Source organism: Rhinolophus hipposideros (genome assembly GCF_964194185.1).
Source record: "Rhinolophus hipposideros genome assembly, chromosome: 5".
NCBI classification, from domain to species: domain Eukaryota; kingdom Metazoa; phylum Chordata; class Mammalia; order Chiroptera; family Rhinolophidae; genus Rhinolophus; species Rhinolophus hipposideros.
Genome location: NC_138051.1, coordinates 3,334,547 through 3,349,361, shown reverse-complemented (window position 1 = coordinate 3,349,361; position 14,815 = coordinate 3,334,547). Strand labels below are relative to the sequence as shown.

At 58.2% G+C, this 14,815-nt stretch overlaps 1 protein-coding gene across 1 annotated transcript; it reads right to left on the bottom strand.

The window, feature by feature from the left end:
- Positions 1 to 1,768: 1,768 nt before the first annotated feature.
- INSYN1 (inhibitory synaptic factor 1) lies at positions 1,769 to 14,559 on the bottom strand. Its single transcript, XM_081050328.1, has 3 exons — positions 13,705 to 14,559; positions 12,593 to 13,314; positions 1,769 to 2,616 (listed from the first exon to the last, which is right to left on the bottom strand). Exons 2-3 carry the CDS (start codon positions 12,746 to 12,748, stop codon positions 1,894 to 1,896), a joined length of 879 nt encoding a protein of 292 aa, XP_080906454.1. The 5' UTR covers positions 12,749 to 13,314; positions 13,705 to 14,559; the 3' UTR covers positions 1,769 to 1,893.
- Between the last annotated feature and the right edge of the window lie 256 nt (positions 14,560 to 14,815).

Below are 14,815 nucleotides of genomic sequence, written 5' to 3'. Positions count from 1 at the left end.
GGGAGAGCCCTACACTGCAGAGCAGGCCTCCTACGCCTGGCCCATCTTATCCTGACAGCACCCTTAGCGTGTGCTCCAGAGTGGCCAGGGCAGTCTGTCTGTCTCCCCACCCACGGGGTGGGACAGCACCTCCTCTGGCTGCATGGTGGTGCTGCCAGGCTGCTGGCCAGGCTCTCCAGGGCCCCCACGTGAGGAGCAGAGACACCCTCCCCCGACAGACGCTGGCAGCCTGTAAATCTGCCTTAATTGAACGTGCAGCAGATAGGCCCTGAGGAGTGACGCCCTTGCAGTGCCACTGCCACCACCTCCCTGCTCTGAGAGAGTGGGAGACAACCATGGTGTGGCCATCTCAGCTGCTGTGGGGCACAAGGCCAGCAGTGACCCGGAGACGGCTTCCAGGAGGTGGCACTGGCCTCTTCCCCACCCCACTCAGCCTCACTGTCCTGGAAGATATTGGAATCTGGGCTGGGCCCACTGACCACAATACAGGACCAGTGCCTATGCATTCCCCAGTGCTTTCACACTCCCCATCTTGTCGAAGCCCCACAGCAGCTGGTGAGGTAGGTGAACACTATCAGACCCATTTTATAGATGAGGTAGGTAGGCTCAGAGAGGCAAATGGACTTGTCCAAGGTCACACAGCTACCAGATAGCAGAGCCAGGAATAGCCTGGAAAACAGGCTCATGGAGGGCAGGGTGGAACCGGCTCTGTGACCTTGGGCCAGTTTCTTAACCTCTCTGAACCTCAGTCTTCTCGTTTAGAAAAACGGGGATAGCAATATTTCCTGTCTTGTCAGGTTGAAGATTAAATGCGATGCTGCTATAAAATGACCCGGCATAGCAGTGGCACAGGGACCCGCTCAATAAATGTGAGCAGTGACTGGGATTATTATCCCGAGGACACTCGGGTGTTGTCCTGGTGTGGACCTGCTACCTCTAGGCTCTCATCTTGTCCCTGTGGGTGTCATTCAACGCCTGCCAAGGCGGGCTCAGGGTCCCAGTATGGAAGAGCAAGGGAAGAGTGAGGCCGTTCCTCCCTGGGGCTGCCTGCCTGCTGACAGGGGTCGGGAGCCTCTCTGGCCCTGGTTCACGGCCCCATGGCGGCTGCTGCCTGTTTTCTCACGTGGACCTCAGTAGTGTTCCCAGCAAGGTCAGGGGCTGGCTGAGGCTCTGCCATGAGTCTTTGATCCCTAGAGACCAGGCTGAGCATGGAGTAGAAGGGTTTGGGAGATGTCCAGTCTCTCCAAACTCCTGCTCAGCCCAGCCTGGTCCTCCAGGGTCTGTGCAGGCCGAGGTTCCCAGCATGGAAGGCCACCCCATGAGAGCAGCTTGCTCCTTCTCTGTGTCCTGGGCAGCCCTGAGGTTGGGGGTAGGGGTGGGTGGGGTTGTACATATCTGGGTAGGTTTGCCTTTGGGAAGGAGAGGCAAAGCCTGCCTGAGAGTAGAAGGCAGATGGTCTTTGGCCCAGCTGGAGTGACCCACCCCCCACCCTGGGTGCTATGGTCCCCTCCATTCATGCTGTTACCCCGTCTCGGACACCGCTGCTTGAGAGCCTGCCCTCCCCGGGTTGAATCCCTCAGGACACAGCCCAGGTCAACAGCTAGACTCAGGAGCCCCGGGCTAGACCTCCCCCACCTAACTTACCTCCTTTCGGACACCCCCTTCAGGAGCCCTGCAATGAGCGGGGAGGGAGGGAGGGAGTTTCTGGGCACAGCGTCTGGGACCCAGGATGTATCTCGGTGTCTACAATGAACTCTGGGGAAGCTATGGGGCCTGAGGGGCTGGATCCTTAGCATTTTTACATTTTATTATGACTGCGTTTGTTTAAATATATATATGTATATATATATTTATAACTCTATGTGCCCACCCCCTCAGTGCCCTTCCCGGCCCCTAGTTTTTGCCCTTGGCTTTCTGTCTGGTGGCCGTGTAGGGCAGCGTTGTCTGCGTGCTCTTGTCTGACACCGTTTGGGTGCTGCTGTTCCTCGTGCCCCTTCGGGTCTGCTCAGGGGCCAAGGTGGGGCCTGAGTGGCGGTCAGTCAGTGGAGAGCGCCGTGGCTTGTAGGGGGCTGGGGAGGCCTTGAGGGGGCCCGCATGGGCCTCTGTGTGGGGAGGCTCTAGGGACAGGCCCACCTCCTCCTCTGCCGAGGCTTCCTCGCCGTTGCCCTCCTCATCGTCACAACACAAAGCATGGTAGAGCACTTTGTCGCTGAAGCGCACCCTCTCCCGTGTGCCCGGGGTCCGCTGGGGAAGCTGGCCCTTGGCTGGGCCGGTGCTGAAGGCCTCCTCGCTGGACGAGTCCGGGGTCTCCACCTGTGGCCCATTGGGGATAGGCAGGCCACCGTTCATGAGCCGGTAGTCAGGGCCAGCCCCCAGCCGGGTGGGCTCAGGGCCGTCCACGGAGTCCGAGGGCGTGGAGACGTCCAGGAAAGAGTGGAACTCCCAGCTGTCTGATAGGATGTCGGCAGTCATGAAGTCCAGGTGGCCCAGGTCAAAGGGGCCGCCCATGCCCGCCTTGTCGCTGCTGGACGTGCTGCTCACAGTGGCCGTGGTCCAGTCATCTGGCTCCAGCTCAAAGTCGAAGTCTGACGTTAGCTTATCAATCTGACTCACCACCTGGCCGGGGAAGGGCAGAGGAGTGAGAGCAGCCAGGCCAGATATCACCCAGGTGTGAGCATGCGCCCATCCCCTGGCTCATGACCCCACAGGACGGTGACTGGACTTGAGGTCACAGGCTTGTGTGCCCTGTGAGAGGCCCAAACTGGACCAGAGTAAATAGAGTTCATTCTGGTCATTCCCATTTTCTACTCCTCAGTCTCTCGGGGGGACTGCCTTCCAGCCCTGCTCTCCATCCACTCACACACCCTTGCCCCCCAAAGCCAGCTGCTATTCTGGGGCCAGCCTTCTTGCTCAGAGCTTCACCTTCCTTTGACTGAGAGGGGACGATTTAAAGAGGGCTGAGAGACTCCAGCCAGTCCACTCAGAGGACAGATGAGAGGTCCACCCACTCTCAGAGAGAAAATGATATGGGGTGACCAGGCAGCATCTGGGACCAGCCTGTGCAGCTCATCAGTGACTGTCCCCCAAGAGTCTCCACCCCCCCACCCCCACGCACCCCAGTAGAGACCAAGTCCTGGCTTGTTAGGGAAAGAATAAAACAAGCATTATTTGGTAAGCAATAAAAATCAAATCCATCCTGGGCCTAGAGCTGCCTGTTAAATGCTCTTGGGGTAGGGGGGCAGCTCAGCTTCAAGGTCACTGCGCCCTGCCCACCCACACATGGAAGCCCTGCCTCAGGGCACCCCCTGGCCTAGGCCACTGTCAGCGCATGAATCAGGGACAAAGATGGTGAGGGATATAGGGAGACCCCATCGGACACAATCAAGAGGAGGAGACAAGCTTCAGGCCAAATACAAAAACAGAAAAACAACACAAGTAAACTGCAGGGGCCAAGAGAACCAGACACAAAGCCATTCAGAGTGAGTCACCAAGCCCAGGGCCAGCTTTCCAGTGTTCTTACCTGGGGTCAGAGCAGTCAATGAATTAATTACTTAATGAAGTCCCTAATCAAGAAAACTTCGCTGAGGACTCCTGCTGTTCAGGGATGTGCTAGGTGTTTGGAGAGGAGTGGGGGTAGGGAGTGCCCCAAAGTTAAAGAGGAAAGCAAGGGCAAAACTGCGGGGCCAGGAGTCTGGGTCAGGGGGCCATCTGCTTGGTCGGGGTCAGGGGGTCCCATGCAGGTGATCTGGTGAGTCAGTTTCCCTCTTGCTCCTTCTCTGTCTCCTGGGCAGCTTTGAGATGTGGGTGGGGGGCGTGTAGGGTTGTGTATACCAGGTTTCAGTTCCTCAATCTGTAAATGGGGAGTTGGGTGAACTAGTTGATCTCCAACGTTCCTTCCCTCTCTGAGATTCTAGGACTCTATTTATAGGAGTGACTTGAGAAGCTGTTTTGGGGTGTCCATGCCTAGGGATGGCCACTCCCCATAGCCTCAGGCCGGGTGGCTGGAACATTTGGCTGAGGCCTGCAGAAAAGACACTTGGGTTCCAGACTCAGCTTAGACATGGCTTTCTGTGTCTCTGGGTGAGTCACAACCTCTCTGGACCTCAACTTCATTCACCACCAAGTGGGTCTGATAACCCCAGCCCTGCCCACCTCACCACAGCTTCATAAGGAACAGTGAGAAGGCAGCGACAGGGCTCTGTGGGTGCTGGTGATAAAAGGGACATCATCTCCCATGTCTGAGCACCTACTATGTGTCAGGCTTTCCGCCTGACACATAGATCAGGTGGAGATCATCATCTCCGGGGGCACCAGTCACTGGGGGTGCTCAGATCCCTACCTCCGCCATGTCCTATAAGACTACACACCACTCTGAGTGCTGCTGCGATTTCCAGGCTTGGGCAGGCAGTGGGCATAGGGCCCCACCCTCCAATCTGGCCACCTCTTCTGACGTCCCCCAACCCAGTGTCTCCCCCACCACAGAGAAGCGCACATCCCCTAGAAGCCCTCGTTCAACCAAAGCCCCACCTGAGGGCTGGTGGGGACCCTGGCCTAGAGTGGGGGTTCTCAAACTGGAGTGTAGGAGATCACTCATACACTCCCCGAATTTCTGATTCAGTAGGTTCTGGGTGAGGCTCTAGAAGGTGCAGATCTAACAGGCTTCCTGGTGTTTGGAGACACACTGTGAGAGCCACTGGCCTAGGTCCTGGGGATTTTAGCTGATGAAGAACTAGTACCGGGTGTGGCCTTGCACCTCTGGTCAGCCATGCCCTCAGTTAGACTCCCCTGCTCAAGCCAGCTGCTGAGCGCCTTCTGCTGCTTAAGAGGGGGCAATGCTTGTAGGAATCTGGAGACAAATGACTTGGCTGTGATGGCAGTGTTCTACGGTCCTGGACACCCCGATATTGTCCACCCCAGCCTTCCCTCCAGCCCTGGCTGAGCCACTCCTTCAAGAAAAGCGCGTCTGTGTTCCATAAGGCCCAGGAGCCAGGACCGAGGCCATGGGAGTCCCACAACCTGCGTCTCCTGTCCACCTCTCCTCTGGCCCCCTCACCTGGTTTGACAAGCTGCTCGCTCCTTCCCTCTGTCCCTCCGTCCCTCCGTCCCTCCCTCCTAGGGTTGGCTGAGGCCAGTCCAGGCTGAAAAAAAAAAAAAGCTGGGCTCCCAATGCCCTGTGAGGAAGACCCAGGGTGCATAGGCCAGGCGCCCTGAAGCCGTTAGGCGCAGACACACTTCCCCCAGCCAAGAGGCCCATGTTGGCCACCTGCGCAGGTGGCCTTCACATTTGGGCCCTCCCCTTCTGCCTGAGAATTCCCCTCTCTGGTTTCACCCTAGGGGTGTGGATGGAAGAGGCAGACCGGGGCCTGGGTTCAAGGCCCAAGTCTGCCACATCCTGGCTCAGCAGCCTGAGGCAGGTAATATCCCCTCTTCAGGTCTTGTTTTCCTCCCCTGTCAAGTGGGATGATGTTCTCTCCTCACCTGGGGGCTGGGGATCCAACAGAGCTGAATGTGTGTTAAGCTGCAGCGTCGGCACCACCCGCACCTAAGAACCTGGGAATGTGGAACGTCCCCTAGGGTCCAGCCCTGGCTCACAGCCTATCGGCTTTGTGACCTTAGTCAAGTTACTCAGTGTCTCTGTGTGCACATTTCTTCATCAAAGAACTCTAGTAGTACCTAGTGTTAGGGCTGTGTGAGGGTGACCCGATGCACAGAAAGCCTGAGAAACAACGCAGACCCCCAATACCCACCATGCTAACACGTGACCAGGCCCCTGGCACAGGCCCAGGAGCTGGAGGCAGTCGGTTCTTCACCAAAGGAATGACGCCCTGATGGGGACATTTCCGGGGCCCGTGGTGGAATTATGGGACATAGTGGACCTTTCAAACCTCAGCACATGAGTGGCACTACATTCCCTACAATAAGGCTGTCTCCGGACAAAAGTAGAAGAGTTGCCTCTGGTTGAGGCCCAGGGGCAAATCTAGCTCAGTCTGTTAGGTGGGACAGCTCACGGCCACTTGATGAGCGACATATGTAAGGATCAGAAAGGGGAGTGAGGTGCCAGGGGTACCCAGATTATATGCAGAGCCTGGTCAGTTCACTGGTCCCTGGTCCCTCATTTCATGGGGCAAGTGGGAGGGCAGGGGTGAGGTAGGCCCCATGTTACCTGCCTATTTGCTTTGGATGTCTTGAAATCCGTGATTTCTCTCTGAGATTTAATAATCATTTTGCCTACATGTAATTTGAGATTGTCTTGGAGTGCAGGGAAAATAATTACATACACAGAAGGAAAGAGAGGGGGAGAGAGAGAATGGAACCATAAAAATGACAGAATCCCGGAGCTTCAAAGCCAGAGGGACTGGAGATCGCATTGAGTCCACCCTTCTCACTGTCTGGCTCAGTGCGCCATCTCACTGTGCTTGCTCATAGGGAAACTGAGGCCCGGACACTGGAAGGAGCCAAGCTGAGACCAAAAGTCGGGAATCCTGGCTCCTGGGCCTGGTCCCTAAGAACGTGAATTACCTGCTCGAGAGGGGCAAGAGAGAACACTAGAGATGAAGGGCAGGGCTGAGGGCTGAGACAGAACCTGCTGGGGAGCTCCCAGGTCCTGTCCCAGGTGTGTGCCCATCTCTGTCCTGGTCACAGCCTCAGCTCCCTTAGCATGAACAACTGCACCCACACCCATCTAGTCTCCCTACTGGCTCCCACTGCACGCTGCATCCAGGGAACTTCCTAGTCAGTTGACAGGACCACAGCACCCCTCTGCCTCCAGCATTTCCCTGCTCCCCAAACTCCTGAGCCTCCCAAACACCACCCCACACCAGATCTGGCCAAGGGCCCTTTGCTCTCCACCCTGGCAGGCCTGCCTCCTCACCACCGCTGGACACTGCACTGAGCTGCCTTCTGCTCTGGCCTCACCTGAATGCCTCCCTCCTCTCCTACTCCATCTCACTTCCATAACGAAGGCTTCACTGAACCCCAATTGAGGACAGGTTCCCTGGGAAAGGCTCTCAAAATCCCCCGTACCAATATTTCACTGCTGCAGTGTTATGAGTGTGCGTGTTATAATGTGGTTGATGTGTGTCCCCCCGTGACACACTGAGTCCCCCGGGGGTGGGCCAGGACATGCCTTCCTCACCACGGCATCCCAGTTTGGTACAGGGATGGGCACCCTCTTTACAAATACAGCCATTGAATGAGTGGATGAGTTGAGACAGCTTAATCCAAACTGCTGGAGGCTCCTTTACAGAGAGTGTTCTACGGTCCTGGACACCCCGATATTGCCTGCCCCAGCCTTCCCTCCAGCCCTGGCTGAGCCACTCCTTCCAGAAAAACGCGTCTGTGTTCCCTAAGGCCCAGGAGCCAGGACCGAGGACCCGGGAGTCCCACCACCTGTACCTCCTGTCCTCCCACCTCCCCTCTGGCCCCCTCACCTGGTTTGACAAGCTGCTCGCTCCTCTCCTCCCTCCCAGCTCCCCAAGCAGCTGGTTACATAACTGGGGATTCTGCATTATTTATGACCACTGATTATTTTTTAATTCTGCGATTACGTTATTTATTGTCTTTCTGGGGGCTGTGGTGTGGGGGAGGGGGCGTGCGTTGACTGTGATTCATGACTCTCCTCCTGCAGTTTGGCCTAATTGGCCAGGGAGCTTCGGGAATCTGTCCGGAGGAGAACAACGCAAAGGGGAAAGGGAGGCGAGAAAAAAGAAGAAAAACTCCGCACAATTCTTGCTGAGCTGCGGGTGATGGAGCTGACCCACTTTGGCACAGCTCCTGGTCCCCAGCCTCTCCTGCTCCAGCTGCTTCCTGGCTGGGCCCTATTTATCTCATGCCCGCACGGCCTCTGGCTTCCCTGGCCACCTCCTATGCAGCACCTTGCCCACAGGATGGCACAACTGCCACTGTGCCTGGTCCCGAAGCAAATCAGGTGGGGGGTCAGCCCCAGGGCTCAGGCTACAGAAGGGTTGTGCCCATTCCGCCATCCTCCTCAGGTATTTAGGCCACAGCCTGCAACTATGTCTTAAGCTACGTCCTACCCAAGAGCCAGTGAGGGGCGAGGGACACCAGCAGTAGACACAGGAATATCGTGAGTCCCCATGCTGAGCGACATCTTGGGGGGGGCAACCAAGAGGAGGAGGCTAAGTACTTGCTCAAGGTAAGCTCAACATCTGGGGGGCCAAGGACGAGGGCCCCTACTCCGGACCTTGGGGGCTCCTGGTTGGAAAGGGACAGAGAGAGCAGTGGGAGACAAGTTCCCACCGTGAAACACAGCCAGGAGATTCCTGGAGAGCAGTGGGATTCTCACTAAGGACAAAATCCAGATTCTGTGCCCAGACTCCCTGCTCCCTCTGCGACCTTACCTCCCACTCTTCTCCACCACGTTCACTCCACTCCAGCTGCATGGCTTCCTGGCTGATCCTGACCATGCCGAGCAAACTTTCTCCCCAGAACTTTTACATTGACTACTCCCCCTGCCTGGAGGCTCATCCCCTAGATATCCATTTGACTTGGACCCTCATTTTCTTTGGGTCTATGTTCAAAAGCCATCTTAGTGGAGACCCACTTCCCGCCTCATTCTCTCTTCCTTTTCCCTGATGGAAGACGGTGGGACTGCCTACCTCAGGGTGCCAGCCAGGAGGCCAGGGTCCTGGCTCTGACCTCCCTGATCATGGCCAAGAAGCCGATGTGACTCCAAAGGAGCAAGGCCTTATCAGGAGCTGAGGAACAGGGCAGTCCTAGAATAGGTCATCAATAATATGTAGCAGATATGGAGTTAGTTCTGGGCACATCACTGTGCTAGGTTCATTTTATATAATTTCTCATTTAATTCTCACACCCACCCTAGGGCTGGTGCGGGACGGGAGGCATAAACTTCTGTATCCTCATTTCACAGATAGAAAACAGAAGCACAGAGAGGTAAAGTAACTTGCCCAAGTTCACACAGCTAAGGGGGCGGAGCTCATATTTGAACCAGAGACATCTGGCTGCAAAAAAGCCCATGCTCTGAGCCCACAGGCTGTTCTGCATCTCTAAATTAAGGTCCACAGAATTCTGAGGAGCTTAGAGAGTGTGCTGGGTTTGGCCTGGCATCCGGGAACACTGGGGGACCTAGGAGAGATGAGGGCTAATTAACAATTGACTGTCACATGCCTCTGCAGCACAATTTTAGCTTTCAAGGCACTTTTACATTCCTCACCTCCCTTAGACCACAAAACTACTTTCCCCACCATGGCACAGGACTTGCTCCCTGTCCACCTGGGGAGCTGGAGGCAGAGCTGCAGAAGGATTTGGGAGGATGGTGGGAGATATGGAGGGGAATTCCAAATACTTTAGGGGTGTGAGTAGGTGGTGGCCCCCCCACTGCATGCCAAGCTCCCGATAAATCCTTGTGAGGTCACTCTGCGGTGTAAATTATCATCATCCCCATTTCAGAGATGAGCAGACTGAAGCTTAGGGGCCTGGGGAGGAAGGGCTTTAGTGTCTGTTATCTTTCTATGAATCTCAGGTGACGTGCTGGAGGATGAGGAGACTCTGCCATGATCAGTGGGGCCTGGGGAAGAGAGTGGCCGATGGAGAAAGGGGCAGATGGCAGAGGGGGTACAGCTAAGCCGTTCCTCTTGCACCTTCATCAGGCACACTGTGCTGTTCCCTGGCAGTCTTGTATGAGAATCTTGCCTTCATCCCCCCACCTGATTTGCTTGGGGATCAGAACCTGGCTGGTGAGCCCTGAGCTGGTGCTGCCTGGGGAGTGGAGTGTGATGAGAGAAGCCTCTCAACCTTGGGCCTACCCACGACCTCCCACCCCCATTGAAAAATGCCACACCAAGAGACTGAGAAGGAGAACCAGGCAGATCCAGCTTTACAGCCCCCTTGGAGGACCAAGAGCCAAAATCACAGGTTCCAGGGGGGCTGCAACCCTTTACCCTAACCCAGAGCCCGGTGCCCCTACTTAGTAACCCCATTCCCGACAAATCCCATCCACAGGAAGTCAGCTATGGCATCTCTTCTGCTGCCCGGGCCTCACCTTCCCCAACACTTCCCTCTGGCCATCACCCCATGTCCAGACCCTGCCTCGGGGGTGGGGAAGCTCTGAGGCCTGTCCCCCCTCCCAGCTGGGTGCCATTGGCAGCAGGCATGTGGTGGCATACGGGGTAGATTCTGGTTGCCTTAGCAACCTGCCAAAGTCTTGGGTGAAGGCACATGGCCTACAGGGGGGATGGGGGAGGGGACTCATCTTTCTCTGTCCTGGCTCAGGCTTCTGGGCTGCACAGCCTGAACCTGAAGCTGTGCTGCTCAGGACATGGGAGTGGATGAGTGTGCATGCTGAGAAGGGAGGGAGGGGACTGCTCAAAGATCTGCAAGTAAATCCTAGTGCTTTTGATCTTTCTGCCCCCCCCTCCCCGGGACCCCCCCCCACCCCGCCATGGGCCCCCTCTCAGAGCATCACAGCATGAGCATAAAGTATTAGCTCTAGAAGGTCCCTAACACAATGGCAAAAGTTGCCCATTAGCCCACCTGCTGAAGCCCAGAGTAGGTGCCAGGAACCTGGGTTCTCGGCTTAGATCTGCTTAGATCTCTTAGAGCTGAGGCTCTGTAACCTCTGCACAAGCCCCTATCCCTGTCTGGGCTTCAGATTCATCGACAGTAAATGGACAGGACTCGAATGGATGACCTGTCAGATGCCTTCCAGCTCTAGATGGCTGTGCCGGGGCGGGGGCAGACGCCTGGAAGTTGCTCACTTAGGAGCAGGCTCTGTGCCGTATCAAAGCCGACCTCCAGGCTTAGAGTCAGTCCTGGCTCTTTCTGGGTGGGCCTGCTGGGGCATGGGACCCATGCCCCTGCCCCAAACTGAAACTTTGGACAGTTCCCATGACTCTGACAGAACTACAAAACATCTGAAATAAGGCGGGGGTGGCGGAGGGACAAAGAGGTGATGGTCGTCCTTTGGAGCAATGAGGTTGGAGAGGAGGGGTTGCTCAGAGGCATCTGGCCGTGACCACCACTATGCCCCAGAGCTGTTCAGCCCAGATCCTGGCCAGCCCCGTCCACACGCAGAAGCACCACCACCTCTCCACCGGCAGCAGCACCCATTCCTGCCTCCTGAAGGAGGCCTTCCTGGCAGGCTCCACGAGGCTGACGGGCAGAGGGGCTGCCACACAACCTCAGCTCTGGTCCCGGCATCTCCACTCCCGACACACCTCCCTCCAAACACCCCCAGCTCCTTGGCTCTCGGGCTAGGCTGGAAGGCCACTTTGCCAGTCCGGATTTGGTGCCCACCATCAGACCTTCTCCTCACTCCTCCTAGAGCCCCCATCCTTCCCACCCAGCTGGCTGGGGAGAACTCAAGCCCATAACTCTGGTTCAATCACTCTCCCTGCCATCTCTGCAGGGGCCCTGGTTACAAGGAGTTGAAATTTGCCTAAAGCCCACCTGGCTTGTGTAATGGTACCCAGTGTGCAAATTCAGGCCAGCGGCTCAGAACGCTTGTCATGCATTTTGGGCTCAAACACAGCTCAAGGGGCAGGGCCAAGGACATGTGTACCTCATTCCCACCCCCCCACCCCCGCAATGTGGGAAGCGGTAATTAAACCAGGCTCCACTTAAAGAGACAGAAAGGGGCACACATCCCTGGGTCTCTTGGTAACTTTTCAGCCTTGGAAAAAAACATTCAGAATTGTGGGAAGGGAATAAATCCCTTTAGAGGAGATTCCTGCCCCTGCCAAAGTCCACATGAACTCTGATACCCACTAGCAACCCCCTAGACCCATTCCTGCCTCAGAGCAGGGAGGACATACCGTATTTCCCGAAAATAAGGCCCAGTCAGACCATCAGCTCTAATGCATCTTTTGGAGCAAAAATTAATATAAGACCCGGTATTATATTATATTATGTTATATTATATTACATATTATGTTATATTATATTATATTATATTATTATTATATTATATTATTATATTAAGACCTAGCGTTATATCATAGTAAAATAAGACCAGGTGTTATATTAATTTTTGCTCCAAAAGATGAATTAGAGCTGATGGTCTGGCTAGGTCTTATTTTCGGGGAAAGACGGTAGCTAGTTTTCATATTTCCAGGATCAAGGGTTCTGAGTATCTGTATGATCTCTGGGGAATGTTCTGAGCTGGGCCACGGAGCAGTGAGGACTACCCCATTAGAGCCATCGACACTCTCCAGAGCCCCTTGTGACCAACTCAGAATCTGAAAGGCAGATGGTGGAGTCAAAGGTCAGCTTAGGTTCCAGAGGAGGGTCTTCCATAAAGAGGTTATGGTGGCACTCAGTGGTATGGGCACCCTGGCAGCTGCAAGTACTAACCACAGAGCCAAGGGCCCACAACATGCTGCTCAAGCAGTCTCTGCAACATCAAGCCCCTTCCAGCTCTGGGCTAGGGGAAGGTTTTTAGCAAAGTGGATTTGGGGAAAGGAGAACAAGGAGGAGGTACGCAGCAGAGTGACACGGGTGCACACAGTTTGCGTACACACATGCACACACACACTGAAACATACATGTGAGAGGACATTTTTGTGCCAGGCCCAGGAAAACTGGTCTGAGGTCCGTCTGGCCGCTCACTCACCTCCCTGAGCTCCTTGGCCACCTCCTTTAGCTCCCGCAGGATGCCCTCGAGCTGCCCGATGACCATCTTCATGCGCTGTCGAATCCGCTCGCGCTCACCACCACTGCTGGGGTCGTCACTGGGCTGCCCGAGGTCCGGGGTGCCCCGAATGTTCATCCTTTACCACGTGGCCGCAGGCTTGCCCATACTCCCCCCAGCGGGGCACACACTGCGTCTGCCTCCACGGAGCCCCCCTCGGCCAGGCAGAGCTCCACATCTTAACGGCCCCCCAACCCACCCTGGCCCTGGGTGGCCCTCACCCAGCCCCTGCCCCCTGTCACTCCACCTCCTCTGCCTCTGGGTGGGGAATGGGACACCCAGAGGGAGACAGAATCTGACAGAGAGGGTCAAGGTGAGGACAGAGGAGGGCAGGGGGAGGGGCCTATGGTCTCAGGAGTGGCCTCCAGGACTGGAAGCGCCTGTGGGTGTGCTGGGCTGATGTCTGGCTGAGCCTGGACACAGAAGCAGGGGGATGACTCTGCAGCGAGTAAGGGTAAGAGATGCCCTTGGGTTCGGGGAAGGCAGCAGCAATCCCCTCACAACTCCTGGGCGGTTGCAAGGCGGAGGTCTCCGGATGCAGCTGACACGTGCAGAGGGATGGTGGCTGGGGTCTTCCAGGGGTGGAAGAGGCTCCAGACGTGGGCAGCTCTGGGAAGGGAACTGGATTGGAGGAGGGCAGCCCCCTGCAGAGAGAGCGAGCCTGGCGTCAGCCCTCCTAGGCTGCAGCACCAGCCAGCAATGCTGCTGCCTCCCTCCTCTCCCCAGTCTGCACCCTTCCTCTCTGGGGATTGTTTTTTCTTTGTGGGGAGGGGTGGTAGAGGCAGATGGTCTACAGAAGGCAAAGAGGGAGCCCCTGCTTTAAAGGCAGAAGTCCTCAGCCTGCAATGGGGCACCGCACTCCAGCGCCCCCCCAACCACCCTTCCCAGCGAGGCCTGGCCCGGCAGCTTCACACAGGGGCTCTCCAGTCTCGTATCTGCCTTCGTAGTGCTCTCGGGGTGGCCCGGTTCCCAGCGGACCCTCCCTCCCCCAGTCCCGCCTTCTCTCAGAACCCCCGCGCCGCTCCAGGACTCACCGAAGGTGGGGGCACCGGCTTGCCTTCCGAGCAGCGTCGGGGGCCAAGCCCCAAGACGAGGTTGGGGGGCCCCCCGGGCTCCCTAGGGCGGGCTTCTCTCTCTGGACCCTTCGGCCCCTGCCCTCAGGGCGGTCCTCACAACCGACCCGGGAGACATCAGGGTGGTGGGAGGGGGCGGGGCCTCCGCGCTCCCAGGATGGGGGCCGGAAAAACCTCCCCTAACCCCGCCGGGCTCCGGGTGGGGGCGGAGCGAGGGTCCGGCGGGCCCGGGGCTCCGAGGCCACAGGTGACCCGGGTGCGAGGCGACCGAGGCGACGCCGGGCCGGTCCCAGCTCGTTAGCCAAAGTCGGAGGGATCCGAAGATGCCGGGATCCCCTCCGCCCGCGCCCGGCGCTCCCCGGGCTTGGCACCGTCCGGGCGTCGCTCTGTCCAGTCCAGAAGCGCCGGCGCCGGGCCCGCGGGGTCTGCCCTGCCCGAGAGGCTGGCACCGCCGGCGCCCGGGACGCGCGCTCAGCCTGGCCCCAGGGTGTCCGCGCTCCCGCCCGGCGGGGTCCGGGGCGGCCGCGGGGCTCCGGGGCGGCGAGAGGCTCCCACCTCTCAGTCCGCGGCCCCAGGGAGGGGCCTGGCCGGGGGCGCGCAGGACAGGGGGCCCGGCCCAGCGGGGCTCGGGGGCCGGGGCGCGGGCGACAGCGGCGCCGGGCGGAAGCGAGGAGGCGACACGAGCGCGAGGAGGAGGCGCGGCGAGCAGAGCGGAGGGAGGCGCGCGCGGCCGCCGGCCCGGGCAGGGCGCACCGGCTCGCAGCCCCCCCCTGGCCGCCGCCGCCCGCCGGCTGCCTCCGGGCTCGCTGCCTCGCAGCCCGGGCGTCGGGTCGCTGCCGGCCGGCACGCAGGCGCCAGCGGGAGCTGGGCCTCCCCCGCGGCCTCTCCGGTCCCGCCCGCCGCGCCGCGCGGCCTGGGCCCGCTCCTGGAGCGCCCGCCGCCCGCGCTCGGCGTCCCCCGCCCGCCCCGCGCTCCCCGCCCGACTGGCCGCCCGCGCGGGCGCTGCTCCCTGCAAGGCCGCCGGGCTCCGCGGCTCCGAGCGCTCGCGGCTGGCAGGGAAGGGCCGGCCCCG